The 27,408-nt window shown below is 41.3% G+C and overlaps 2 protein-coding genes across 7 annotated transcripts in view; both read left to right on the forward strand.

Moving 5' to 3' along the window:
- Positions 1–6,882, forward strand: part of LOC143022058 (X-ray repair cross-complementing protein 5-like) — a 63,377-nt gene extending 56,495 nt beyond the window's left edge. For all 3 annotated transcript variants that reach the window (XM_076180008.1, XM_076180000.1, XM_076180015.1), the window contains 4 exons: positions 382–533; positions 5,526–5,741; positions 6,100–6,239; positions 6,544–6,882. In XM_076180008.1, the coding sequence (XP_076036123.1) occupies positions 382–533; positions 5,526–5,741; positions 6,100–6,239; positions 6,544–6,558 (523 nt within the window). In that variant the 3' untranslated portion in view covers positions 6,559–6,882. The remainder of the gene's footprint in view (positions 1–381; positions 534–5,525; positions 5,742–6,099; positions 6,240–6,543) is intronic.
- A 12,448-nt stretch (positions 6,883–19,330) lies between these two features.
- The window catches only part of LOC143022075 (ras-related and estrogen-regulated growth inhibitor), a gene marked incomplete at its 3' end in the record, with an annotated part of 67,174 nt that continues 59,096 nt past the window's right edge, over positions 19,331–27,408 (forward strand). The window contains 2 exon segments of one of the 4 annotated variants that reach the window (XM_076180033.1): positions 19,331–20,241; positions 20,699–20,913. 4 annotated transcript variants of the gene reach the window in all.

Below are 27,408 nucleotides of genomic sequence, written 5' to 3' on the forward strand. Positions count from 1 at the left end.
GGAAGAACATAATGTCTCAAGTTGGGAAGTGTTTACATGCATACATACATACATCCAATGTTTCTTCCCAGAGAGATGTGAGGGAAGGCCTGAGTATCATTGTCAGCCATATTGGGGTTGTGATTTTCTAGTTAGTGGAACTTGAGGCAACAGCTATTGTTATAAACTCCACTCTGGCCTCATCTGTTTTACTCATTAAAGTTCTGGTACTTTTATTTTTTCCTACTTGACCCACCTATCTCACTCCCCTAGTTGGTTCCTCCTCCCCTCCCCCACCCCATTGAAAATCCTCTGATACCACATACATCCTAATCCACTTCTTTCATTATCAGTTGTAATGTTAATCCACTTATACTGAATATGAGTTGTATTTCCCAACAGTACTGATGCTAATACAGAGTTGAAGGATGAGGAGGGTGCTGGTGTGTCGTCCCAAGATCTAACCCGTTCAACTGTGACCTGTGTAACCACCGCAACACCAGTTCAGGACTTCATGGCTTTAATGAAGGGCGAGGCACCAAATTATAAACATAGTGAGTTGGTTGATCTTCGAAGGGTCAGTTTCATTTGAGGTAAAATGGTAATTAGGTGCAGGATTGCAAGAGACCAGGGCCAATGGATTGATATAATGATAGTAACTGAACAAACCTATTGGGATGTAGAGCTATAAGGGGTTAAGTAGGGAAGGTTACCATGTTAATGAAGCAGTGGGGGTAAACCAGCTTAGTCTGTTAGGCCCTGGTGTGTCTTGCTGCACTTCAGACCTAGCAAGGGGCAGGGAGGGCCCTTCATCCACAAGGAGCGAAAATAGAAGGGAAACAAATGGGATGGATTTTGGGTTCATGCCTTGGCTGGGTACTTCTCTTATATGGGGGAAGAGACCATTGGTTTATAGATAAAACTGAACAAGACTGCTGGTGAAGTTTGTACATACATATACCAAAGGTTTTTTCCCCATAGGGAGGTAGCCAAAAAACAAATGTATAAAATCCACTCCCACCCATTCCATCCCCACACACTCCATTCCCATCCACCCCCCTTCCTCCCTCTTAGCTTGGTTCACCCTTGCGTCTCGCCCACTCCCCCAGGTCAGAAACAGTGTCACAAGGCACAGCACATACACAGCAAGGCCATTTCTTTAATCGACAAACCCCCTTGTCCATCCCCTCATGCAGAAATGGAGAAGACGGGGGAGAAATCCCTTCAGGCTGCATCAATTAATTTTTCACATACTCCCTCATCCCCCACCCACTCCCTTTCATGCATCACAGCATCAACCATTCTCCATTCACCCCATCTTCTGTCCTTCCTCGACAGACATTCCCCTCTTTCCCAATGCCCCTATTACCCCATCCATCATCTCATCCTTGGTCACCCCCTCATGTTCTCTCTTACCTTTGCCTTCCACACTTCTTTTACTAATCTCTCTTCACTCATTCTTTCCATGTGTCCAAACCATCCCAATACTCTTTCATCAACCCTATCTCCCAACTCCCTTTCCACCCCTGTTCTCCCCTTCACCTCATTTCTTACTCTATCCAGCCTTGTAACCCCCATCATACTTCTCAGGCACCTCATCTCAAACAGATTCAAACTCCTCTCTTCCTCTCTTATGTACCATATTTCTGCCCCATACAGTTGTGTCAGCACAGTCACTCCTTCATACAATCTCCTCTTAGTATCCATTCCCATTGCCCCAAGGCATTCTCTTCTCTTAATCTACATTCTACTTCCCTTTCCTGCCACATTCATACCCAGGTATCTAAAATTATCCATTTCCTCCTGTCACTCTCCCTTAATACTTACTTCCAGTCTGCTGCCTCTTTCTCCCCATCTACATCTCATCACCTTACTTTTACCCACGTTTATCTTCAACTTCCTTCTTTCACACACCTCAAACTCGTCACTAACTTCCTCAACCCCTCCTCTGATCCTGCTACAAGTGCAGTGTCATCAGCAAACAACAACTGGCTTATCTCCCACTTTTCTCCATTTTCTTTAATCATCTCCAATCCCCGACCCACTACCCTTGCATTTACCTCTTGCACCACCCCATCCATGTATAAATTGAACAGCCAAGGCAACATAACACATCCCTGGCAAAGTCCCACCTTTACCTCAAACCACTCACTCTCTTCATTTCTGATTCTTACACAACCTTTACTAGTAAAAACTCTTGACTACTCTTAAAAGCTTTCCTCCTATCCCATATGTCTGCAATACCTCCCACAGTGCCTTCCTGCCTACCCTGTCATAAGCCTTTTCCAAATCCTTAGAGGCCCAAAAAAATCCCTACTTTTCCCTAAAGCTCTCACATACATGTTACCACAAAAATCTGATCCACACAAAAACCCTCCCTGTCCAAAACCCACACTGTTCCTCACCAATTACTCCTTCTGTTCCTCTCCTAATCATCTCAATGAAGACCCTCCCATAAACCTTCCCAACTACACTTAACAAAATGATCCCTCTGAAACTACCACATTCACACTTGTCCCCCCTTCCCTTGTAAAGTGGAACTATACAGGGACTCCTCCAGTCCTCCAGCACTCTACCTTAACATACATACATATAACAAGGCTTTTTCCCTCTTGCAAGGGAGGTAGCCAAAAAGAAAAAGGCATAAAATCATTCCCACCCATTCCATCCCTAAATACACTCCACTCCCCTCCACCCTCCCTCTTATCTTAGCACCTCCTGGATGACGGGTCATTCCTGCACCTTGTCCACTGCCCTGGGTCAGAGGCAGTGTCGCAACAACAAGCAAGGCCGCTTCATTAAATCGGTGATCCCCCCTCTCCGTCCCCCCATGCATAAAAGGAGAAGACTGGGAGAAATCCCTTTGGGGTGCATCAAATTTTGCTCACACTGATACAGTCCTCTCTTAAACAAACACTAAATAACCTCACCAGCTAGTCCACCATCACTGTACCTCCTTTTTTCAGACATTCTGCATGACATCCAACCAACCTAAGTGCGTACCTGCTCTCATCATCTTAACAACTGCCTTCACCTCGTCTTTCCTTATTTCTCCTCCATTTTCCTCACTCATCACGGTCATTTCCTTAGCACTTCCCACTGCAACTACCTTTCCCTCTCTACCTTCCTTCACAATTAGCAACTCCATAAAATACTCTGCCCATCTTCCTCTTACTGCCTTCTCTTCCGTTATCATCTCTTCATTTGCACCTTTTACCTTTTTTCTCTACTTGATTTGTCTCCGCTTCCTCTCTTAATTTCCTTCCAAAACATCTTTCTATTACCTTCAAAATTTTCTGTCATACTCTTACCCCATTTCACATCTCTCCTCTTTACCTCCTTTATCTTATGCTTTACTTCTCTTTGTACCTCTCATATGATTCTCTCGTCCTATTTTGTAACCAATCTGTGAAAGTTTGCTTCTTCTCTTCTACACCCTTTTTTGCTTCCTCATCCCACCACTCACTATCCTTCCTTCTATTTCCTCCCATCCTCCTTGTTCCACACACCATCTTTGCACACCTTGCAACTCCTTCCTTGAACCATCCCCATTTCTCCACTCCTAGCTCTACTCAATCTTTCACTCCCTCCCACTCCTCTCTCAGCTCCTTCTTGTACTCTTCTTTTTCTTTCTCATTTAAACAGTTCACTTTAAGCACTTCCCCACCTTCTCTCCTTGTCCTCTTTCTCCATCTATCCTTCACTTTCAACTTACCTTCACTGAAAAACAATCTGATATTCCCCTACTGTCTCCCCTTAGAACATGTACATCCTTAATTCTTCCTACTATTCTCCTGGTTACCACTATATAGTCCATTAACACTCTACTGCCCTTCTATCCACCACCCTCTCCCATGTGTACTTATGCTTGACTTTCTTCTTAAACACTGTATTTGCTATCATCAACTTTCTAGACACATCTCTGCCATCAACTCTCCACTACAATTTTTTTCTGGAACTCTGCACTTCCCAACCACTCCATCTATTGGTTCATTTCCTACCCTAGCATTGAGATCTCTCAATACCACTACATTGACATTTCTCCCGAAACCCTCTATGCACTCATTTAAATCTATCCAAAATCCCCTTCCTCTTCACTCCTCTCACTACCAGGCCCATATGCACTTAGAAAAATCCACATCTCCCTTCCCAGTTTCATGTTCATCCACATTAACCTTGAGTAAACCTCCTTCCGCTCTACCATGTGTTTACCTATCTCTTCACTTACTATTACAACCACCCCTTCTCTCCCTCATCCTCTCATCACTCTGGAGATCCTCCCAACTACACTTCCAAACTCAAACTCCTCCCTTTCCACTTAGTTTCACTCGATGCCAACACATCCATCTTCTCACAAACATACTGCGTATCTCTTCCCTTTTACTCTCATCTGTACCATATCCACGCACATTAAAAGACCCCAAACCTTAGGGTACTGGTTGGAAAACTCCTCTCAGACCCTCTACCTTTGCTTTTTTTAGGAATTTCTCCTTTGGTGCTACGGGGAGAAGGATGGATGCCTATTCCTATTACTGTCCTGTTTTTGTCACCATATACAACTTGAGTGGGAAGACTTGGCAGCAGTATTCTTTTCTCCCACCACAGGGTTTGTTGAAATGAGAAATTGAATATTCAGAAAAGTGGTACAGGACAGTAACAAGAGTGGGGGGACAGCATAACGGTGGACAAGGTGCAGGGATGACACGTCATCCAGGAGGTGCTAAGATAAGAGGGAGGGTGGAGGGATGTGGAGTGTATTCAGGGATGGAATGGGTGGGAGTGATTTTATGCCTTTTCCTTTTTGGCTACCTCCCTTGTAAGGGGGAAAAAGCCTTGGTATATGTATGTATCATCATTTCTCTATGAATAGAGATTTCTTCTACCTACATATACCAAGGCTTTTTCCCCCTTACAAGGGAGGTAGCCAAAAAGAAAAAGGCATAAAACCACTCCCACCCATTCCATCCCTAAATACACTCCACCCTCCACCCTCCCTCTTATCTTAGCCCTCCTGGATGACGGGTCATCCCTGCATCTTGTCCACTGCCCTGGGTCAGAAGCAGTGTTGCAAGGCACAGCACATCCACACCAAGGCCACTTCATTAAATCGGCGACCCCCCCTCTCCGTCCCCCCATGCAGAAAAGGAGAAGATGGGGAGAAATCCCTTCGGGCTATTTCCTCTACAACAGACAAAATTATGTCTGGCTCTAGTCCATAGGGGCACCCCATTTAGACCCTAAAGTATCAGCTGTATGCTACTTAGCAGCTTTCAACTCCACAATAATGTTCATGCAGCCAATACCCCAGATGGGGAGTTTGTAATGTGAAGTTTGTACTGGAGGTATATTTATGTTAAGAGAATTTTGTTAAGATTGTTCAATTGAGTTCAGCCAGGCAGAAAGGATTACTCTCACAGAGGAAAGAATGAATATTTGTTATTTCACCATCTTTTCACCTTGCTGACTTTATCATTTGCTTTTTGATGTTACTAGCACATGAGTGAAGTGAATGCTTTGAGTAATTGATTGTATTTCTTTTTTTCCAGTTTGCCAACAGATGGCTGAAGTGGTTCTACAGCTTATTGATAATACAGTAGGTGCTAGTAGTGCTGGTCAGTCTAGCAAAATTATAGACTGCCTCACAACTTTTAGACGAGAAGCTGTTATCATTGATCCAAAGCCATACAATGAGTTTGCTTTAAAGCTGAAGGAGAACATCATAGGCCAAGGACTCACTCCAGTGTGGGATGTTATAAAGCAAGGTAGGCAGTGTTGGATATAATGTGATGCAGATATGGGTTTTTTTGAATGGAGAACCTCAAACCAAGGGCTCATTTGTGAGATGTTAAGCAAGGGAGGCACTGTTGGATATAATATGATGCAGTAAGGTGATGAGATGTATAAAGAATGTGAAGGGTGAGAGGCTTAAGGAAGTGAAGTATTTGGGGTCACATGTGGCAGTGAATGGAGGAGACGAATTATTGAGTAAAGGAGTTAAGTTCATGTGTTTGGTGGACAAATGAAGTGTCATGAGAAATTGATATCTGGTGATGAACACAAAGAGAAGGTGTAAGAAGTAATTAATTGATTGATTTACATAATTATTCCATTACTCCACAGACAAACTGGGTCTTATCACTGAGGCTGATACAGGCAGCAGTCATGTGACCAGTGAAGAGGCAGCAGCTTTCTATTCAGTTGAAGCCCAGGAAGAGCCCAAGACAGAAGCGAAGGAGGAAGAGCAGGAGCTGGATGATCTGGTGAGTTTTCATAGTTTATATACTCTTATGTCATATTCCTGTAGTTTGGAATCTGGTGGTCTAACTTTAAAGATATCTATAATAAATTTTTGTTAAATAGGAAGCAGATGTAGGAAATGGAGTTTGGGATAGAACAAGCTGGAGGGTTTGAATATTTTGTGGGAAGTGGGAAGAAATTTAAGGTGATCCCATTTTTGTATATAGATGTGTACAAGAAATTGCATATGTATGTTTAAGACATTGGAGGGGGTTGCTTTCTTATTTGTAGTATTTTAACATGGTATATTTATTTTATTTCCACCAGCTGGATGACTTGTAAGGTAATGTTCCTGTGATAGATGCAAAGTCACTCCAATGCAAGTCTTCTGATGTAATGGAGAAGTACACACAAATGTTGAGCATGTGACCAGATGAAGTGAATTCCTCAAGATTCGTTAAGTGTCTTGTGATGAGAATTCAGACAGGTTGTCTAGTGTCTTGATCATGCTTCGCAGGGGTATGCCTTACCTGCCTTTTAAGTAAGATGCAAGTTCCATTTTCTATTCACCAGTTATATGTTGGTCTTTCTTTATACGTATGTTGTGAATAACAGAATTTTCTTATGTGATTGGTGCTGAGGCAGAATTAAAAGATCAGATGGAAATGTATTGTTTATTCTTTCACACCACATTTTTCGACTTGGAAAACACATGTAACTACATGGAGATGGCAGATTTATCGTTGCCAGTGATGATCGCCAATGATTTGTCAGAAGTACTTTGTGACACTGCCTCTGACCCAGGGCAGTGGACAAGGTGCAGGGATGACCCGTCATCCAGGAAGTGGAATATGTAGGGGATGGAATGGGTGAGAGTGGTTTCTATGCCTGTTTCTTTGTGGCTACCCCCCTGTGTAAGGGGGGGAAAAAGCCTTTGATATATGTGTGTATGTATTTAGAAAATAACTGATAAATGATAGCCAGCATGTATTCAGGCAGAAATATTCTTCCATGACTAACTTAATCAAATTCTACAACACAGTCATCTGGACTTACAATAAAAAAAATCAATATAGATTTAATATATCTAAGACTTTGCAGAAGCTTTTGATACAGTCCCCCACGAAAGACTACTTACTAAATTAGCCTCACACAGAGTAAGTGGTAGCCTATTAAGTAGGACTAGAAATTTGTTGAATGATCAAAAACAGTTATTTCAAATGGCAAAACTTCTAGATTAAAAAATGTTATGAGTGGAGTTCCTCGGGGTTCTGTTCTTGGGCCACTTCTATTCATAGTATATATAAATTATATAGACCATGGACTAAAATCTATTGTTTCCAAATTTGCTGATACAAAACTGTGCAGAATGGCAAATGATCACTTATATCAATTAGATATTCAAGAAGATTTAGATAAATTACAGCAATGGTCTGAAAAGTGGCTAATAAAATTTAACACAAGTAAATGCAAGGTTATGCACATAGGTAAAAGTAACAGTAAGTACGATTACAAATTTAACAAAAGTATATAGTGAAAAGGATCTTGGTGTAATTATCAGTAAAGACCTCAAATCATCTAAGCAGTGTATTTTAGCCTCTGCGAAAGCAAATAAGTTACTAGGACTGATTGTGCGATCTTTTGACTTCAAAAGTCCATCTCTCATTAACAAGCTTTATAAATCCTTAGTTTGTCCACATTTGGAATATGCTGTTTACGTATGGTCACTGAATCTCAAAGATACTGACACATTGGAAAAAATACAACGGCGAGCCACAAAACTGATTCCAAATATCAAAAATAAATCATACGTAAATCGACTAAAACATATGAATCTGTTTTCCCTAAAAAAAGTGCAGACTCAGACGTGACTTGATACAGGCCTTAACCTCTTCAGTACGGGCCAAAATCTCACGGGCAGCATTAGCTGCCAGATGTACGATGTGTCGTAATAATACTCGCATCATAAAATAGTCACCGCTTATATCGATCGTTCTCTCTTTCACCCGTGAATTTTGATAACCATAGAAAATGTGATGAAGACAGTTTAGAGAGTATGTCATTACGCAGGGGCAACTACAATAAATATAATCAAGACGCCGATATGGCATCCTCGCATATCCACTTGCTCCTCATGCCGCCTACGTATGCGGCACCGTATGGAAGGGGTTAAGATTCTAAAGGGAATTGACAACATCAAAGTGACAAAATTTTCACACATGGAGAATCTGACAAGAAACAATGGTCTCAAACTGTCAGGAAATAGATTTAATTTGGAAGTGGGTAGAAACAACTTCACCAACCGTGTAGTTCATGAATGGAATAAACTTCCTCCAGGGGCAGTGCAATGTAGTTCAGTTCGAAAATTTATGATTTGTTTAGATAAACACCTAAGCAAGATGCTGTAATGCCTGCCATTTATTTTATATTATTTTTTTATTTGTTGTTATTTGTCTGTTTATTATTTGCTTGATTTTTATTTATCATTATGTACTATTTACCTGTTTGTTTATTAACTATACCCATGCATTTATTTTACTTATTATTTATATTATAATTTTTATTTATCATCATAATTATTTCTTTTATTTATAAATATATATATATATATTTTCATCTGACCTAGTAATGGACCAGAAAGTTTCCTGCCTGCATGCTCTGCCTTTGTAATCTTTTGTAATCCTTTCTCAATGCACTTTCGCCAGCGATAAGCAAGGGCCAGTGCATGGCCATCTGGACCACTGAGATCTCTCACATTTGTCACCACTCTGGAATTGATGAACCCATCTCCTAACTGTGCTGATGTCAACTGCCTCGGCTCCATAAATGTTCACCGAGTACAGGTTAATACAATTTGGCTCCACTTCTGTGTGGAAAAATTTGTCAAGTTTTTACACCTTAGAAGGGCTTGATTAACTTTGCTGAATGCAAATATATATCTTCACTTGCTCAGCTTCACTGGCATATGAGAACTCTGCATAATTCACTGTGCTTTCCACTGATGGTGCCAAGATTTGCAGGGAAAAAGTCCAAGTGAGAGTCTAGGAAGTGGATTTTTAGGCTTATGTTGCATCCCAAGGCCATGTAGGATGTCAATAGCTCTTTTATGATTTCAGAATAGTTATTTGCTTTGTAATTCCCCAAAAACCCTGTGCAAACTTTCTTAAATGACAGCCATGCAGCTTTTTCAAGATCATTTAGCTCTTCATCAAAATTCTGGTTTCTCATCAGCTCCCTAATCTGTGGCCCAACAAAAATACCTTCTTTGATTTTTGCGTCACTTACTCTAGCAAACTTACTTTTCAAATATGTGAATCCCTATCAATTCTATCCATACCTTTAACAAAAATTTTCATCAACCCTACCTTAATATGCAAAGGAGGCAGATCAATTTTCTCTGAGTTAACAAGTGGAGGATTGACAACATTCTTCTCTCCTGGGTTCAGAGATTGTTTTGGCCACACATTCTTTTCATAATGATTTTTCTTATCCCAACTGTACCACTCAGAGAAAGCAACAAAACTTTGTGTAGCCCAGCTGCATTCCAAGTAAAAGTGCCACAACCTTTAGGTCACCACAGATATTCCATTTATGTTCTTCATACTTAATTTTTTGCAATAGAAGCTTCATACTCTCATATATTTCCTTCATGTTGACTGCATGGGCCAGAGGAACAGAAGGAAACTTGTTTCCATTGTGGGGCAAAACAGCTTCCAGGCTCACTTTTAAAAGAGTTAATAAACAAACGCCATTCCTGTCATATTTATGGTTAAGTTCCTCCATAACAGAATATACATGATTGCAAAACACCACACTATCCTCAAGTTAGAAAAACTTGAAAATGACAATGTCGCTTACAATAAAAACTAACTTTTGATTTTTTCTGGAGAAGATTCAAATCCTTTAATCTGGAAGCAAGAAGTTCTTTTTTTTTTTTTTTTTTTTTTTTTTTTTTTTTTTTTGCAAGTTAGAATTTTACACAAGATCATTCGGATCTCCCTGACTCAATGAATGTGGTTCACATAAAGAACAGATTGGCTGAAAGTGCATGTCTTATGTTTCTTTTTCCATAACCTCACATAACTCATCCTCACTTAGTTCCATTTGTTTTGGTGGGTCAGGTACAGGAAAGTCTTGATTGTAAGGTATTGGTCTCATAGCAGATGATAAATTAGGATATTTTACAATATGCTTGGATGCTGATCTTATACCTTTTATATTTGTAATGCAGAAGTAGCAATCTGAAGTATGATCTTTTGGTTCTCTCCAAACCATAGGGATGGCAAAAGGTATATGGCGTGAACCTTTTGCCCTTGATGTGAGAAACCTGACTCGGGTTGGACAACACACATGAGCCCAGCTTTTATCCTGGTCCCCCACTTTGCAGCCAAAATAATATTCATAACACTTTTTAATCAATGGCGCGAAGCACTGTCTGTGTGACTTGAATGTCAATACACTGCAAATAAAGCAAAAATTGTCTGAGTAGTTAATACAGTTCCTTGGCATTGTGAAGGTGAATGGTGGGTACGCTACTGTACAATATCACAAATTTATTGCCACAAAAATGTGCTCTACACAACCTCGCACCAACACTTCAAGCACAGTACTGCCAAACATATAACAATCTCATGCAGTGTTGTCAACTGCTTGATTAAAATTTATCCCACGTAACACACATAATTTAACATACTGTGGAACATAAAAACTGTGGGTGATGGAAAAAATGGACATTATTTTTGGATTCTGCATGCATAAACATGATACAGCTATTGTTTTCCTTGGGACAAATTCTTTGTTGACCAGTGTTATCATTACATTATCACATGTGGAGGATAGGGAGGGAAAGATGGTTCCAGTGAGAGGTGCTAAGTAATTGACAGTGGTGAATGAGGAAAATGGAGGAGAAATAAAAGATGAAGTGAAAGCAGTTATTAAGATGATGAGAGTATGCAGGGGACCGGGGTTAAATGGGCGTGCAGTTTAAAAAAGGGAGGTACAATGATGGTGGACTGGCTGGTGAGGTTCAATGTTTGTCTAAAAGGGTAGAGTGCCAGAGCACTGGAGGAATGCCTGTATAGCCCCACCTTAAAAGGGAGAAGGGGACAAATGTGAGTGTAGTATTTTCAGAGGGATCAGTTTGTTGAGTGTAGTTAGGAAGGCTTATGGGTGGGTTTTGATTGAGAGGAAAAGAGGGAGTAATTGGTGAGGAAAAGTGTGAGTTTAGGAAAAGCAAGGGTTGTGTGGATCAGAATTTTGTGGGAAGACAGATATGTGAGAAAGCTTTAGCAAAGGGTAAGGATTTTTTTTTTGTGGGGGGGGGGTGCTCTACGGATTTGGAAAAGATGACAGCGTAGACAGGAAGGCACTGTGGGAGGTAGAGACTTCGCCAGGGATGCGTCATGTCGCCATGGCTGTTCAATGTGTACTTGGATGGGTTGGAGCAAGAGGTAAATGCAAAGGCAATGGGCAGGGGAGATGGTTAAAGAAAAATGGGAAATAAGCCAGTTGCTGTTTGCAGATGACACTGCACTTGTAGCAGAATCAGAAGAGGGATTAAGGAAATAAGTGACGGAGCTTGGGAAGATGTGCGAAAGGAGGAAGTTGAAAGTAAATGTGGGTAAAAGTTAAGTGATGAGATGTACAAGGAGAGAGGATGGCAGCAAATTGGAAGTATATCATCACTTGTGATATGACTTGTTCCTTCACGCCTTTCTTATCTCAGGGACCTGTATTTCTGAGTGCGGGTTTCTCTATTTTATCTTACAATACTATACAATCACTTCTCTATCAATGCTGGCAATGTACATTTATTATCTTAACTATCGCTAATATTTAATAGAAATTTTATTATTCTCTATCGCCAGTTACTGTGAATTACATACTTGTCAGTTAACGCAAGTTTCATCAGTTTTTATCAACAGTCATCGTCAATTACGTCAACTAGTAAATTATTTTCGTCAATTATATTCATTTGATTTCGTTGATTATAATTGATTAATATCCTCATAAATTTCGATCGTTGGAGAAGGGAATTTTTTTTTAAGTATCGTCTGTAATGAACTTTTAGTGTCCTTTTATTTTTCATTTTGTATTTATATATTGTTTATATATAGTATGTATGTATATAGATGTATATGTATATTATCGTCATTTATCGATGACGTTTTCGTCAATTGCAAATAGCTATCGCTAATTATCGTGAATTACTTTAGGTTGTAGCCGTGCTCACGTTGGGCAGCCAAATGTTAGGCTGGCTTGAAGGCAAACTCTGATGGAGAGAGTTATGGGGTTATTAGCAATGAAGTAGGGCGCCAAATGGTATATGGCTCGCTCGAAGGCGAGAAAAGGGGAAAGTAAAGATACTGCGACGGAGGTGACGACTGTGGGTTTCAAGTCGTGTCCCATGGTGGTCTGCTTGCGGGAGAGGTGAGAAAGCACAGAGACAGCGACCCAGGCTCACAGTGTGATGGTCAGAGACGATTTGAATCTTCGGTGTTCGCCCGGTCTTTATATATACGGGCAGTTGATGACCCGTGCCCTTAATTGGTGCGAGGGCAAATTTGATGCCTAGGAAGTCGGACGCAAAATGTTCTTACGCTGCTGAGTCATGAAGACCGAGGGTATGGGGGGCTGGTACCGCACGTGAGTTCCTCAAGGATGCTTTGTCCTACCCGTGGGCCTCAAGGAAGCTTTGGTCGAGTCACAGAGCCGGGTGGCGCAAGCGTGTCCCCATGGGACCTCTTTGCAGGGCGCAAGGTCGTGGGACGGACCAAAGAGGTGATGACGGGAGGAATGAGGACAATTTTCCTAATAATTGCCAATTTCTATGACCAATTATTATCGTCAATTTTTATCGCCAACTATATGTTGTCAGTTTTTATGAAATTGGTGTTAATATTTTCCGCCAATATTCGCCAGTTGGTTTTTTCTTTTATAATTTTATATTTATCTCAGTGATCAATTATTATCAGTTCATCACAAATGGTTGTCATAATTTTTATCATCGGTTATTGTCCTCAATACTTTTTCGTCGAATACCGTCAATATTTTATTTGATAACAGTAGTCCAGTGGATACAATGTCGAACTCATGACCAAGTGGTCGCGAGTTCGATTCCCGGGACCAGGTGTGGTCTTTGTCGCGCTAGTTTCCCCCCCCCCTCCACGCAAAAAAAAAAAAAAAAAAAATATATGCTACAGTTGACAGAGCTGGTTCCACCAGGGGTTTCTCACTTCCCACTTCGTGTGAGAGGGTGAGATAAGTAGTAACATAGTTGTTGTTTTTCCACCATGCTCTTGGATCACGTGTTAGACTCGTGATCGACAGCTATTACCCTCCCGGAAGAGAGTTGAGCTCATAAATGATCCATCTAGTGGTAATGTTGTGACCTTATACGCACACACACACCCAACTCCCCGCAGCGATACTGAAATTATTTCCGGCCTGGGCGGGATTTGAACCCAGACCGCCGCGCCGTAGGAGCTGCTGGGAACTCTACCACCGCGCCATCGAGTGTGTGTGTGTGCAGATTAGCACACTTGTATATGTAAGAGCCGTCAAGGAGTAGGTGAAGCGGCCAGATTTATCCATCATCGCCCACAAAGACAAAAATCTGGTGCACGCTCTCTTCACCCAGGCTCTATCCCCGCACACCGGGTGACCAGTATCGTCAACCACGTGCAGTACCACTCGGCACTTTGAGCGACGTAGTAGTAGTACAGGGCAGGATAGGTAAGATGGGGAGAGGGGGGGATTTGGAGAGTTAGTGTAAGGAAAGAATGACATGGAAGGAAATTAGAGTTATGATAGGTGTGGGGCAAACCCACTTGCTCGGTATATCGCGAGCGACGAGGAAACTGGGGACAAATACAATCCTGGGAAACATCTTTAGAATTACCAGGTTAGGCGTAGTTATGCTTCTGCATCGCAGCCCCCCCCCCCTCCATGAATAAATAAATAAATAATAAAAATATATTTGAAATTTGCTACTGACGTCAGTACTATTTTGCGGCACTTATTTGTGGAGTTCAAAATTCTAAAAATAAAAGCTATCCGATGATAAAAGAATTGAATGTGTGTGACTGACAAACCTTTTTTTTGTCTACCATCGTTTTTATAAGAAGCCAGTTATTGGTGTCGGTTTTATCGCCCATTAATTTCGACATTTTTTTGATCGTCAGTTGTTACCGTAAATTATATATTGTTGATCATATAATTGCTAATAATATTCGTCAATTAACGTTTTGTTGTCAATTACTGTAAAAGTAATCCACAATTACGGATTATCAGTTCTTACCAATTTTTTCTGATAATTATTGTCAATTACCTTAAATTTTTAAATTGAATATTTGTCTAGTATGGCAAGTTATCTCTTCATGGTAAGAGGTCTCGTCCGTCACAGAAGGATTAAGTCAATTTACATCTTTAACGGAATACCAATTATCCCGTCCGCCATTACATAAATTATATACAATCAATATTTTATTACTCTGTACAAGTTATACAATAATGTTACATATAGATGCTTTTTTACATTATAAGGACTATCTTTATATGTGGCAATAATACTTACAATACATAATTTTATTAACATGGACACAATGTTTCTTACACTATAGTAATTTTATTTTACAAAAATGCTATATGCGTTAAGGGGATACTGCGGTAGTGGTGTGTTGCCACATGTCAGTATTTATTGTCGTTTATTATTGTCGTCAATTAATTACCATTGTTTATTGGTACTTCAAATTATTATTTATCCTGATTTATCGCAAAATTTCTCGTTGGTTTTGATCGTCAACTATAATTGACACTGAACATTAGAGAGAAATGAATAATTATGAATTAGTAGTAATTGTCCACTGTCAATTTTTATAATCAATTATTGTTATGTATCTGCGTCAACTATGAAATTACTGTATTCGTCAGTAATGTTGATTCAATATAATTTGTTATTGTCAGTTGCCATCGATTATTATCCTTATTATCATTAGATATTATAAGCAATAATTGTCTATAAGTATTTGTCGCGAATTAAAACTGGACAGTGGAAGGAGGTGATGGATGAGGGGGTGTGGGTAATACGTACCTTAAGTGAGTGATGAAGGGAGGAGGAGGATAGCTGCAGTTGGGGAACCGAAGTCCAGGAGATTTGTATCACCATCCGGGACCACTCGCGCTTCCTCCAGAGCGAGCGTGAATGTAAATCAAAGAGGGGGGGTGATGGGGCAACTCATTAAGTGAACCGTCCTAGGCTAATGAAACCCAGAACTCCTAATGTGAGTTTTAATGGATTAATTCTATAATTAGACACTAGAATTGTACTACTTGTCATTAACAATGTGAGTTAACAATTAACTGGATTTCACATACATCCTAGCTATTCCCTGCGCGCGATTACTAGCTATAACTTATACTAAAACACCTTAACTTGTGTGTCTTGCGTGTGGATACGTCTTCAATTGGCGCGGTCTCCTGCTGAGTTCCGACCGGCGTGGCTCCGCTTCTGGTGGGGGCGGGGGGCGACGGTTTTTGTGTGGATCGGAGTGAGAAACTGACCGACTTCGTAGCTTGATGGTTAAGGACGGGCGCTGAGATGGGCTTTGTAAGCGACACACTTCACCGACGTATTCTTGGTCAATCGTACACTGCACTTTGTAGAGTTCTGGCGGGAGGGGTCTGTACCCAATTCACTTGTTTGATGTCACTTGGTACTCGATCGTCACTTAAGGATGAAAATCCTTAATAGTCACATGAGGGAGGAAAGGACACGATTGGACTTCCGAGAATGAGCGGCCCGACCTCCCTTGTTGAACCCGATGTAAAGACTGACCTCTGTCCCGCGGCATGTGAGGTCAAAAATGCCCGCCAGTTAGCATCCAACGTTGCCAATACTTCTACGTTCCCGCCACTAGTGTTGAAGGGTACTACGAATAATGTTCATGTGGAAGATGACACAGTTCCAATTGTTCCTTGAGGTAGACACTATTCACGAGCGTGTCAGATACGATCCTAATTATTCTAATTGCCTAGGTTAAAACAAATATGTGGCAGCGCGCAGGTGGGGGGGGGTTTCGCACGAAGCTGGAACAAGGTCGCTTTGTGCTTGGGCGCGAAAACCGTTGGCCTAAGTCGTGTGAGAACACTTGAATCTAAAGGGGGGGGGGTACTCTAAATAAATAGAAGTTTCTCTCAACTTCGTTAAGGCACTGTAATTGATTGTCAAAATGGCACGACATTTGATGAGGATAAGGAGAAGGAGAAATATCAAGAAATAGTTACTAGGGGTCTTAAGAATTCCAGTAATTCCCAAGAGGAGAGGGAATTGGAGTCCGAAACGGGGAGAAATCAGACGAAAGAAAATGGGAAGGGGAGACAGCGAGCCGGGTGTCACAATAATATTCAAAAATTGTGACAGTATTTTCATAATTTGTCATCATTGATATTGTCAATTATTATCTACAAATAATCTTCAGTTGTTAATTACTGTATGTGTCAACGTCTATCATTCTCGACAACGTTCTTCAATTAACATTTACCATTATTTTTGGAAATATTGCCACATCATTTGCTATAGCCAATTACTGGCGTAAATAAATATTGTCAATATTTAAAAGAATTGGCGATGATCTATTGTAATAAATTACGATAATGGAAATTAATAGTTCATAATAATTGGTGATACCAATTCATAATTTACGTTGTATTTACACGATAATTCATAAAATTTGAAATAAATTTGCGATTGGCGTCACCTGCCTTAGATTATTTTTCCAATCAGCAAAATGTTACTATTACTCTATGGATAAAGAATTGGCGATATTACTGATATCTATGCCAAGTCACAGGACAGAAGCGTGTATATATATATATATATGTATATATATATATATATATATATATATATATATATATAATATGAAAGTACTGATTGATCAAACATGTTGATAACAGTACAAATAATGGCTAGAGTTTGTTTTACATTTGGATGCAAATTGTGACTATGGATGCAGTTGTGATTATCAACTTTTTCAATTTATTATTATTAATTATTTTCCAGATCATTGTTTATTATTGTGCATAGTGCTTGCATAGTTCCACTTTACGAGGGAAAAGGGGACAAGTGTGAATGTAGTAGTTTCAGAGGGATCAGCTTGTAAAGTGTTGTTGGGGAGGTTTATGGGAGGGTCTTGACTGAGAGGATTAGAAGAGGAACAGGGGGAGTAATTGGTGAGGAACAGTGTGGGTTTAGGACAGGTAGAGGTTGCGTAGATCAGATCCTTGTGGTAAGACAGATATGTGAGAAAGCTATAGGAAAAGGTAAGGATTTTTGGGGCTTTTATGGATTTGGAAAAGGCTTATGACAGGGTAGACGGGAAGGCACTGTCGGAGATATTGCAGATATACGGGATAGGAGGAAAGCTTCTAGGAGCTGTCAAGAGTTTTTACGAGAGTAGTAGAGCATGTGTCAGAATTAGAAATGGAGAGAGTGAGTGGTTTGAGGTAAAGGTGGGACTTCGTCAGAGATGTGTTATGTCGCCCTGGCTGTTCAACTTATACATGGATGGGGTGGTGCGTTAGGTGATTGGAAATGGTTAAAGAAAGTGGAGAAAAGTGGGAGGTAAGGCAGTTGTTGTTTGCGGACGACACTGCGCTTGTAGCAGGATCAGAGGAAGGATTGAGGCAGTTAGTGACAGCTTGGGAAAGTGTGTGAAAGAAGGAAGTTGAAGATAAATGTGGGTAAAAGGTGATGAGATGTACAAGGGCTGAAAGTGGCAGCAGAGTGGAAGTGTGTATTAAGGGAAAGAGACTGGAGGAAGTGGATAGTTTTAGATACTTGGGTGCGAATGTGGCAGGAAAGGGAGGAGTGGAGGTGGAGGTAGAATGTAGATTGAGAGAAGCGAGTAAATGCCTTGGTGGATTAAAAAGTGTAATGAGGAATAGACATTTGGGAATGGATGCTAAAAGATTGTATGAAGAAGTGATTGTGCCGACAGCACTGTATGGGGCAGAAACATGGAACATAAGAGAGGAAGAGAGGAGTTTAAATGTGTTTGAGTTGAGATGTCTGAAAAGTATGATAGGGGCTAATAGGCTAGATAGAGTGAGAAATGAGGAGGTGAGGAGGAGAACGGGGGTGGAAAGGGAGTTGGGAAATAGGGTGGATGAAAGAGTATTGGGATGGTTTGGACACATGGAAAGAATGAGTGAAGAAAGACTAGTAAAAGAGGTGTGGAAAGCAGAAATGGAAGGAGTGAACATTAGGGGCGACCTAGGATGAGATGGATGGATGGGGTAAAAGGGGCTTTGGGGAAAAGGGGAATGTCTGTTGAGGAAGGACGGGAGAGGACAGAAGACAGGGGTGAATGGAGAATGGTTGTATATGGATGATGTGATGCATGAGGTGGAATGGATGGGGGTGAGGGAGCATGTGTGAGAAAAAATTGACGCAGCCCGAAGGGATTCTCCCCGTCTTCTTTTCTGCATGAGGGGACGGAGAGGGGGGGGGGGTCGCCGATTTAATGAAGGGACCTTGCTTTGGATGTGCTGTGTCTTGCGACACTGCTTCTGACTCAGGGCAGTGGACAAGATGCAGGAATGACCCGTCATCCATGAGGTGCCAAGATAAGAGAGAGGGAGGTGGAGTGATAGGGATGGAATGGGTGGGAGCAGTTTTTATGCCTTTTTTTTTTTTTTTTTTTTTTTTTGCTACCCCCCTTGTAAGGGGGGTGGGAAGCCTTTGGTATATGTTTGTATGTATTTTATTATTTATTCAAATTATACATTCCATTGTATAAGGACCAACGACAGAGGTGTGAGTCTATAAGGACAGAAACGCTGGTAATCTATAGTCCATAATGACAAGTGTACCAGAACTACTTTGCACTTGATGACAAAGTTGTCATTTATTCTTTGATCATACTTAGGCTTAGACTTGACCAAACTAGCCCTGTGTTCTATGTGACACGTTTAAGCACTTTATCCTGGTGAACATCAGGCGATTCTATTCAGCCTGGTAAGGAATTCTCTTTGCATTGAATCCCATATACTTTATATTTTATTTTATTTTATTTTATTTTTTATTATTATTATTATTTTTTTTTTACTTCTTCGACGCAGACTTCAATGTTCTCTCTCCCCGCTAACGTCAGCAGGGTCGTCCGCAAGAATTTTTGTACGGGGGTCAAAATTAAAGATATACATAATTATATGGTTAATAGTTATATTAAGATACGTAAAATTGGTTGCAACGACATATATTTACATAATCAATACGACTTAGTTTTCTACTTTCATCAATCATACTCTGATATTCTATGACTAAAAAGATTAACGAAATTATACGTAACGACCGGCAAAGTTCCAAACCCCTCCGGATGCCCATGGTCGCTAGCGTGTCGTTATGGAATTTTAGAATTTCGTCAGCACCAATGCTTCCATCACAGTGAACACTATTGCACAAGACGTGGAGTTATACAGGTGTCTGGTAGAGATTGAAGGAAGTTAGCAGATCGAGAGGGGGTGCAGTATAATTTCAAAGTGGTCAGCATTCTTTTTTAAGTGAGTATTCGTCCCCAACCATAACGAAAATAATGAATGGATAAGATTTATAGACTTGTATGAGAACACATTTCAGTCCCCGTCATTTCAGTCTCCACATTTCTTCGTCAGGGCGAATGTTGTCGGGGTATTTGCCAAATGCGTTGCACAAAAATTCCCATATTAACCAAATCGGTCTACATCCCTGGTCGACTGACAATGGACCTTTGGCATGGCGGGAGGTTGAAGCAAGGGGTGTTGGGGGGTTATCAGTGGCCTTGTTGGCTGCTCGAAGGGTTTGCTGGCTCGCGACGACCTGGGCATATGGTAGCACACGTACCTACAGTAAGTTGGCGTGGCCAGCAGAGCGGCAGGCGGGCGGGAACGTTGCGAGACGCAGCAGCAGCAGCAGTGTCGGTTATAGTCGGGCATAAGGTGGACGCACGCGGGCTGCAAAGCCGAGTCACTTGGCACGAACAACGTGTGAGTAATGGGAGGCATACGCTGCTGTCGGAGAACGTATAGGGGCACGCGGGGGTGTGGCAATCGGCGAGGAATTTAGTAAATAGTGGGCGACTGAGGATGTTCATCTGCTGGCGAGGAAGTCGCCAAGGGTGCCGACAATGAGTTTGTGTAAAAGATGCCACCGCCAGCAGGCATGATGGGCGTCTGCTGAGGGCGTGAGTAAAAAGGGTCAAACGACTCTGTACGTGTGCCTTGGGCGGGGCATTTCGTCACCCCTGGCCTCCAATTACTGTGTATGAGTTTGGCGATCAGTCTTGCACAGAATTCCTTTTCTAGATCCTTTGATCAGCATCTGTGAAATACCTCGAAGAACTGCCGCATAGCAAGTTACCGTGTGATTTACTGCCGTAAATTACTCAGGCTGAACTGACATCACTTTGGCCCCGGGTTTTTATTTATTTATTTTCCTTTTGAGTGTGGCACGAAGAAAGTAGCCGTGTGCTGGTGGTTGATTTATCATCGTCGCAGGACCAAACAGCTACAGGTAGTCACTGTGATCAGCTGCCTATGTGGAACCGTAGCAAAAAACCGACTATGCAGATCACCTCAAATGGAGCCTAGCCTGTCGACTGTGTCCATCTGTTGCGAAGAATCTTTGTGGTAAACTGCTCGACAAACTTCTGTGGTCAGGTAACGATTTTTTCTTCTTCTTAACAGTAAAATGTCGTATAATTTGCAAATGAGGCTGCGTCTACCGTAGCCAATGGAGAAGGTCATGGTGGTTGATTAGTGTAATAGGGGGTGCGTTCATAAATGATGACAAATAACAATGATAATAATAATGATAAATGCCATTATTGACGATATGTTGATATTGGCGAAAACATTACTAATAACACCAAGAATTATACAAACAGTAATAACAAGCACAAGGAAAATAATATTAATGGTAACTGATCATGGCTCCAGGAGAAGGAAGGAGGGGATGGTGAATGGGAGTGGAGTATGTGGGGATGAAATGGATGGGAGTGGATTTCTTTGACTTTGGTTACCTCCCTTGTAAGGGGGGACCCTTGGTATATGTATGTATAATCAATATAGTAACAATAATAATAGCAAGGACGATTGTTAAAACTAACGTTTTTTTTTAATCATTCAATATCGATCGCGAAGCTAATTATAATTAATAATAATTTGGTGCTGTGAGGGTAAACCAGCACAGGCTGTGAAAGACTTGTACCTTGCTTTATTGGCCCAGACCCAAGCAGTGTGACGTGGGTCAGGGATGACCCATCATCCACAAGGCGCTAAGATGAAAGGGGGTAATTATGTCTGGTGTGGGTTATTGCTTTAACTTGGTCACCCTCCTTATAGGGGGGAAAGAGCTTTTGGTGTGTATATATATGTGTATATATATATATATATATATATATATATATATATATATATATATATATATATATATATATAATACACACACATACTAAGAGCTTTTTCCTTCTTAAAGGGAGGTAGCCTAGACAAAAGGCAAGCACCCACTCCCACCCATTCTACTCCCATTCACCACCCTTTCCTCCCTCTCTATCTTAGTTCCTCATAGATGACGGGTCATCCCTGTATCCTGCCCAGTGCCCTGGGTCAGAAGCAATGCAACAAGACACAACACATCCACTGCAAGGCCGCTTCATTTTATCGACGACCCCCCCCCCCTCCGTTCCCTTATGCAGAAAAGGAGACTGGGAGAAATCCCTTGGGGCTACGTCAAAATATACATAACCATTTCCTATCATCTCCACCCTTTCTTGCAACACAGTATCATCTATACACAACCATTCTTCACTCACCCCTATCCCCAAGCCTTCTTCCGTGCTCAACGCCCCTATCACCTCATCCATCGACCTCATCCTCGGTCGTCCCCTCAAGTTCACTCCATCCACCTCTACCTTTCACACCTCTTTTACTAATATTTCTTTATTCTTTCCATGTGTCCAAACCATCCCAATACTTTTCAGCTCTATCTGCCATCTTTTCCACCCCAGCTCTCCTATTTACCTCGTTTCTCAATCTACCCAACTTTGTAATCCTTACCATATTTTTCGGACATTTCATCTCAAACACACTTAAAAAAATTCCTCTCTGCCTCTCCTAAATTCCAGTCCTCTGCCTTATACAGCGTCGACGGCACAATCACCCTTTCATATAGTCCCCTCTTTGCATCCAAATGCCTATATTTCGTGACACTTTCTAATCCCCCAAGGCATTTACTTGCTTCTCTCAGCCTACAATTTACTTCCACCTCCCCTCCTTGCCCTGCCACATGCGACGCCGAATACCTAAAGCTATTCACTTCCTCCAGCCTCTTTCCTGATTTCCATCTCGCTGCTCTCCTTTCCCTTTGTATATCTCGTCATCTTTTACCCATCACCTTCAACTTTCGCCTATCTCATACCCTCCCAAACTCCGTCACTAACTCCCTTAATCCCTCTGACCCTGCCACAAGCACAGTGTCGCCATCAAACAACAACTGGCTCACCTCCCACTTTTCTCCATTTTCTTTAGCCTTCTCCAGTTCCTTGCCCATCAGCCATGGCGACATGACAGCCCTGATGCAGTCTCCCACCTTTACTTGAAACTATTTGCTTTTTGCATTTTCAATTCTAATTCAGGCTCTACTAGTTTCGTAAAAACTCCTGGCTAGCCTTAATAGCTTTCTCCCAATCCCAATTATCTGCAAAACCTCCCATAGTGCCTTCCCGTCTATCCTGCAGTAAGCCTTTCCCAAATCCATAAAGGCCCAAAAAACATGCTTACCTTTTACTAAAGCTTTCTCACATATCTGCTTTACCTCAAAAATATGATCTATACAACCCCTATCTTTCCTAAACCCACACTGTTCCTCACCAATTACTCCTGTTCTTGTAATCCTCTCAGTTAATACCCTCCCATATGCCTTTCCAACTACACTCATATTCTTATGCATTATGAAGCGGCCTAGTCTGGTTCATCATGTGATGGTGCAACCCGCTGACACGACAACTGCAGCATATTTTCTATGTTTTCGTCTGAATATAGACAGATGATTCGATTCAGGTGAGGGTTGTCCTTGAAGATTAAATGTAAGACGTCTTGGAGATGGAATTTGGTCAAGGACATAAATTATTGGTACGGAGAGTGAAAGAACATGTGTTAGGAGAGGACACTTGGGTTGGGAAGAGTTCCAAGGTTAGGCATAGCTACATAATTTTTGCGGAAGTGATGTTTCAGAAATATGTGATTTATTTATAATCTGTGAGTACTGCTATATGTATTTCTTTTGCGCAATTTTCATTATTCATCCATCTTTTAACCGAGGGTTTACGCTGAACTGTAATTCGGTATGACGATTGGATATAGTTAAAAAACGACAAGAAGAAACAACATTTGACATTTATATACATCATGAGAAAATTCGATAATATTTAAGTAAATTTGTATAGATAATTATAAGATTTTCAAGTCACTTTGTGCTGTAATGACTTATTTATGAGGAGGGAATGGGAAAAAAAGTACCGCTGCTGGGAACTATATTTGTTACGCACCTGCCAGGGCATGGCGGCAGTCGCCGAGGTAATCAGAGGGATTGTTTATGTGGCGGAGTAGCGGACATTCAGTATTTATGTGGTGACTGCGTGAGTGAGCGAGAAGGATTTTAGTCTGGTGATTGGGAACGATAAAACAACCAAGTGTTGTATTTTTTCACCGAAGAATATAAATAATATATCAAGATTAATGGTGTCGCCATTTACCGTAAGAACGTAAAAATTAAACTGTCACCAACAAAATTAAAAACTGACAAAAGTTACATCAACAATCTGGTAAAAGGAAAAAAAAAATGGTAAAACAAACTGCCAAAAAATCAGTCGCATAAAATGACTTTACATAGTTGAACATGATTTCTCTAAAACATTTCCTCAAAAATATTCAGTAATACGAATATCAGAGAAGGCAACATCGGCATTTGAGGTGTTGCCACTGAATACAAACCAACATTTTGAAAGTCTTAGAAATAAAATGAATAGGAAATGTGCAAACTCCGTAAGCAATAGGAAGACGAGGACAGACGCACACATACATATCATAGTTGTAGGAGCGAGGTAAAATTTTAAGCAATATATAATCGCGCAGTATTAATTCAACTGTTTATTTGTTCATGTATTTGTTTGCTTATCTAATTACCCGTACATTTTGTATTAAGTGAGGTGTTTATGCAAGTAAAAATGTAATGTATTGAGTTATAACAATGTTGCCTGCAAAACAGTAAATGAATTGAATGCGTAAATGACACAGAAATGAATTTCTCAGATGCTTACATGAACTTACTATGAAGTGTGCTATGGATAAGTGCTTATGTGTGATTTATCTTACTGTAGTAGTTGTTATTAATATTATTATTGATATTGTCATTAATTATCATTATTAGTAGTTGTAGTAGTTTACTGAGCCGTCTAAGAGACGGTCAGTCAGAGAGATAGTGTCTGTCTGTGTCTCGAGATGATGGTAATTGTCCCCTGGTTGCAGCTTGACTCGGGACATATTCTCTTCATTATTACAGAATTGAATCGCCCGATTTGGTGGCGGGAGTACGTCCTTCAAGACGGGCCGTGGTGAAGTTAGGTTCGGTTAGCTTGTGCCTGTCTATTTACCAAAAGGTCTCTTCCCCCTTATAAAGAAGGTAGCCAGCAAAAGCATACATCCATCCTCTCATCCATCTCACATCCATCCAATACCCATGTGCTTTCCTGTTTTATCTTCGCTCCATGTGGATGAAGGTTCATCTGTGTCTTCAGCCCACTACTAGAAGCAATGCTTATTAGAAAATAAACAATAAATAAAACAACATAGATGAAATGAGATAGATTTTCTAATATAAAAAGTGGTATGTGTGTGTGTATATATATATATATATATATATATATATATATATATATATATATATATATATATATATATATCTGTGTGTGTGTTTATACAGTTTCTTGTCAATTTTCACTCGTCAATCCGTCTTCCCGGTTGTTCCCTCCGACCGAAGACCATAAATCACTCACAGAAGAGATTTTGCGGAGTTGAGTGCGAGACTTTGCAAGATAATGCTGCACGACGATTGCAACATAAGTAGTTTGGGGTCTGTTGCCAAGCCAGTTCTGTATTGGGGGCTGACCTGAGCGTAGGCGTGCTTGTTTCGCGTGATTAGATTAAATTCATAGATGAAAAATATTTCTACGTTAATATTATTATTGTCATTATTATTATTATTATTATTAGTTACTAATGTTATGGTTATTATTATTTCAGTCCACAATTTGATCGGGGTGGACGTTTCAGTTCCCTAACGAAAATTAAAAACAAATGAACCATGATGTGTGCGAGTGAGCAACGATTCTAACCAATGAAAGGAAAAGGAAAATTGTTCGACATAAAATAGAAAAAGTGCAAACAGAGCAGAGAACTAAAAAATGGAATGAGACACAAAGGAAAATTGCGAAGGAAAAGAAAAATGAAGACAGGGAAGAGGAGGAAGATGTATGTCAGCAGGGAGGAGAGGGAAGAAGTACAATATAAAGGAAGGAGGAAAGGAACGAAGATGGTTCATGACAGTAAAGTGTCGGGAAGTGGGAGAAGGCAGTAGAGGAGGAGGAAGAGTGGTTGGGTGAGGGGGTGGGGCGGACAAGAGAAGAGGAAAAAAATGGAGGGGAGAGTGGGACACGGCGCTCAGATTTCTTACGAGGGCCTGAGGTCCGCGAGAGAGGAGGAGGAGGAGGGCACGTGGGACAGGAAGGAGGAATCCATGACATTTTCTCCAGTAGAGTCTCCCTCTCTCTCTCTCTCTCTCTCTCTCTCTCTCTCTCTCTCTCTCTCTCTCTCTCTCTCTCTCTCTCTCTCTCTCTCTCTCCTTCGCTCTCATTTTCACTCACTCTCCTCCCACTCTTTCTCACTCTGTGTCTCTCTCTTTTTGAGACCGAGAATGATTCGTGACACCGCGTTATAGGTCCGTCGTGCTGCTGCTACGCCAGTCAGGGCCAGAGACCGAATTTGATGCCTACTACCGCAGTCAGAATCCTTCCCCCAGACTCGTCAGGTCATTACAGAGCTTGGCAGCGGGTTTTCCCCAAAATTTAAGGGACCTTGGCGGCGGAGGTGGTGGGGGTGGGGGGTTGTGTGGCAGCGCGCGGTTGGTTGCAATTGCACTGAGGTGTGGTTGCACCATATGTGTGTGTGTGTGTGTGTAGGCGCGTGCATGCGTGTGTGTGTGTGTGTGTACGCGCGTGCATGCGTGTGTGTGTGTGTACGCGCGTGCATGCGTGTGTGTGCGTGCGTGCGCGCGTGCGCGCGCACTTTTTGGACATAGTTTTTCGTGTAAACAATTTTTTATTTAATTATATCTCTTACAATCACTGACGCCATATGTAATCGCATTTAGTGTATATATATATATATATATATATATATATATATATATATATATATATATATCATGTGTATATCACAATATACACACGGGCCTCAGTGAAGATCCATCTCGGCTGTGTTCAATAATGGACGGAATAGTTTCAGACATAAAGCGCGGGGCTACAAACTCAGGATTGGAAGTAGAAGTGGGTGGTGGCTGGTGATGTTGGCTGAGTCAACGGCACTGACACGCACACACCGGGGGGGAGGGGGGACTGCAGCAGAAACTCGGGCGAAGGTCAAGTTGTGTGAGTGCCGGGGGGGGGGGGAGTGATTGAGACTGGCCCCAGGGGACAGCAAATATCATCCTTATCCTTAACATCATGTTCATCGTCATCATCATGGTCATCGTCGTCATCACCATGATCATGGCCATCGTCGTCATCATAATGGCCATCACCATAGCCATCGTCATCATCACCATCATCATCATCATCATCATCATCATCATGGTCATTATCATCGCCATGGTCATCGTCCTTGTCGTCTTCACCACCACCACCCCAACCCCCATCACCTCCATGGTCATCACAATGATTATAATTATAGCCATCGTCATCATCATCATCATCATCATCATCCGGAATAAGAAGGATAACGAGGTTTCTTAATGGTCGGGCGTTGCGCAGTGGTGATAGATGTGATTAAGGTGATGGTGGTGGTGATACAAACTCTAGGGGGCGATGTGCTGGCACACAT

The sequence above is a fragment of the Oratosquilla oratoria genome, chromosome 3 (genome assembly GCF_046742065.1).
Source record: "Oratosquilla oratoria isolate Oo_2021 chromosome 3, ASM4674206v1, whole genome shotgun sequence".
NCBI classification, from domain to species: domain Eukaryota; kingdom Metazoa; phylum Arthropoda; class Malacostraca; order Stomatopoda; family Squillidae; genus Oratosquilla; species Oratosquilla oratoria.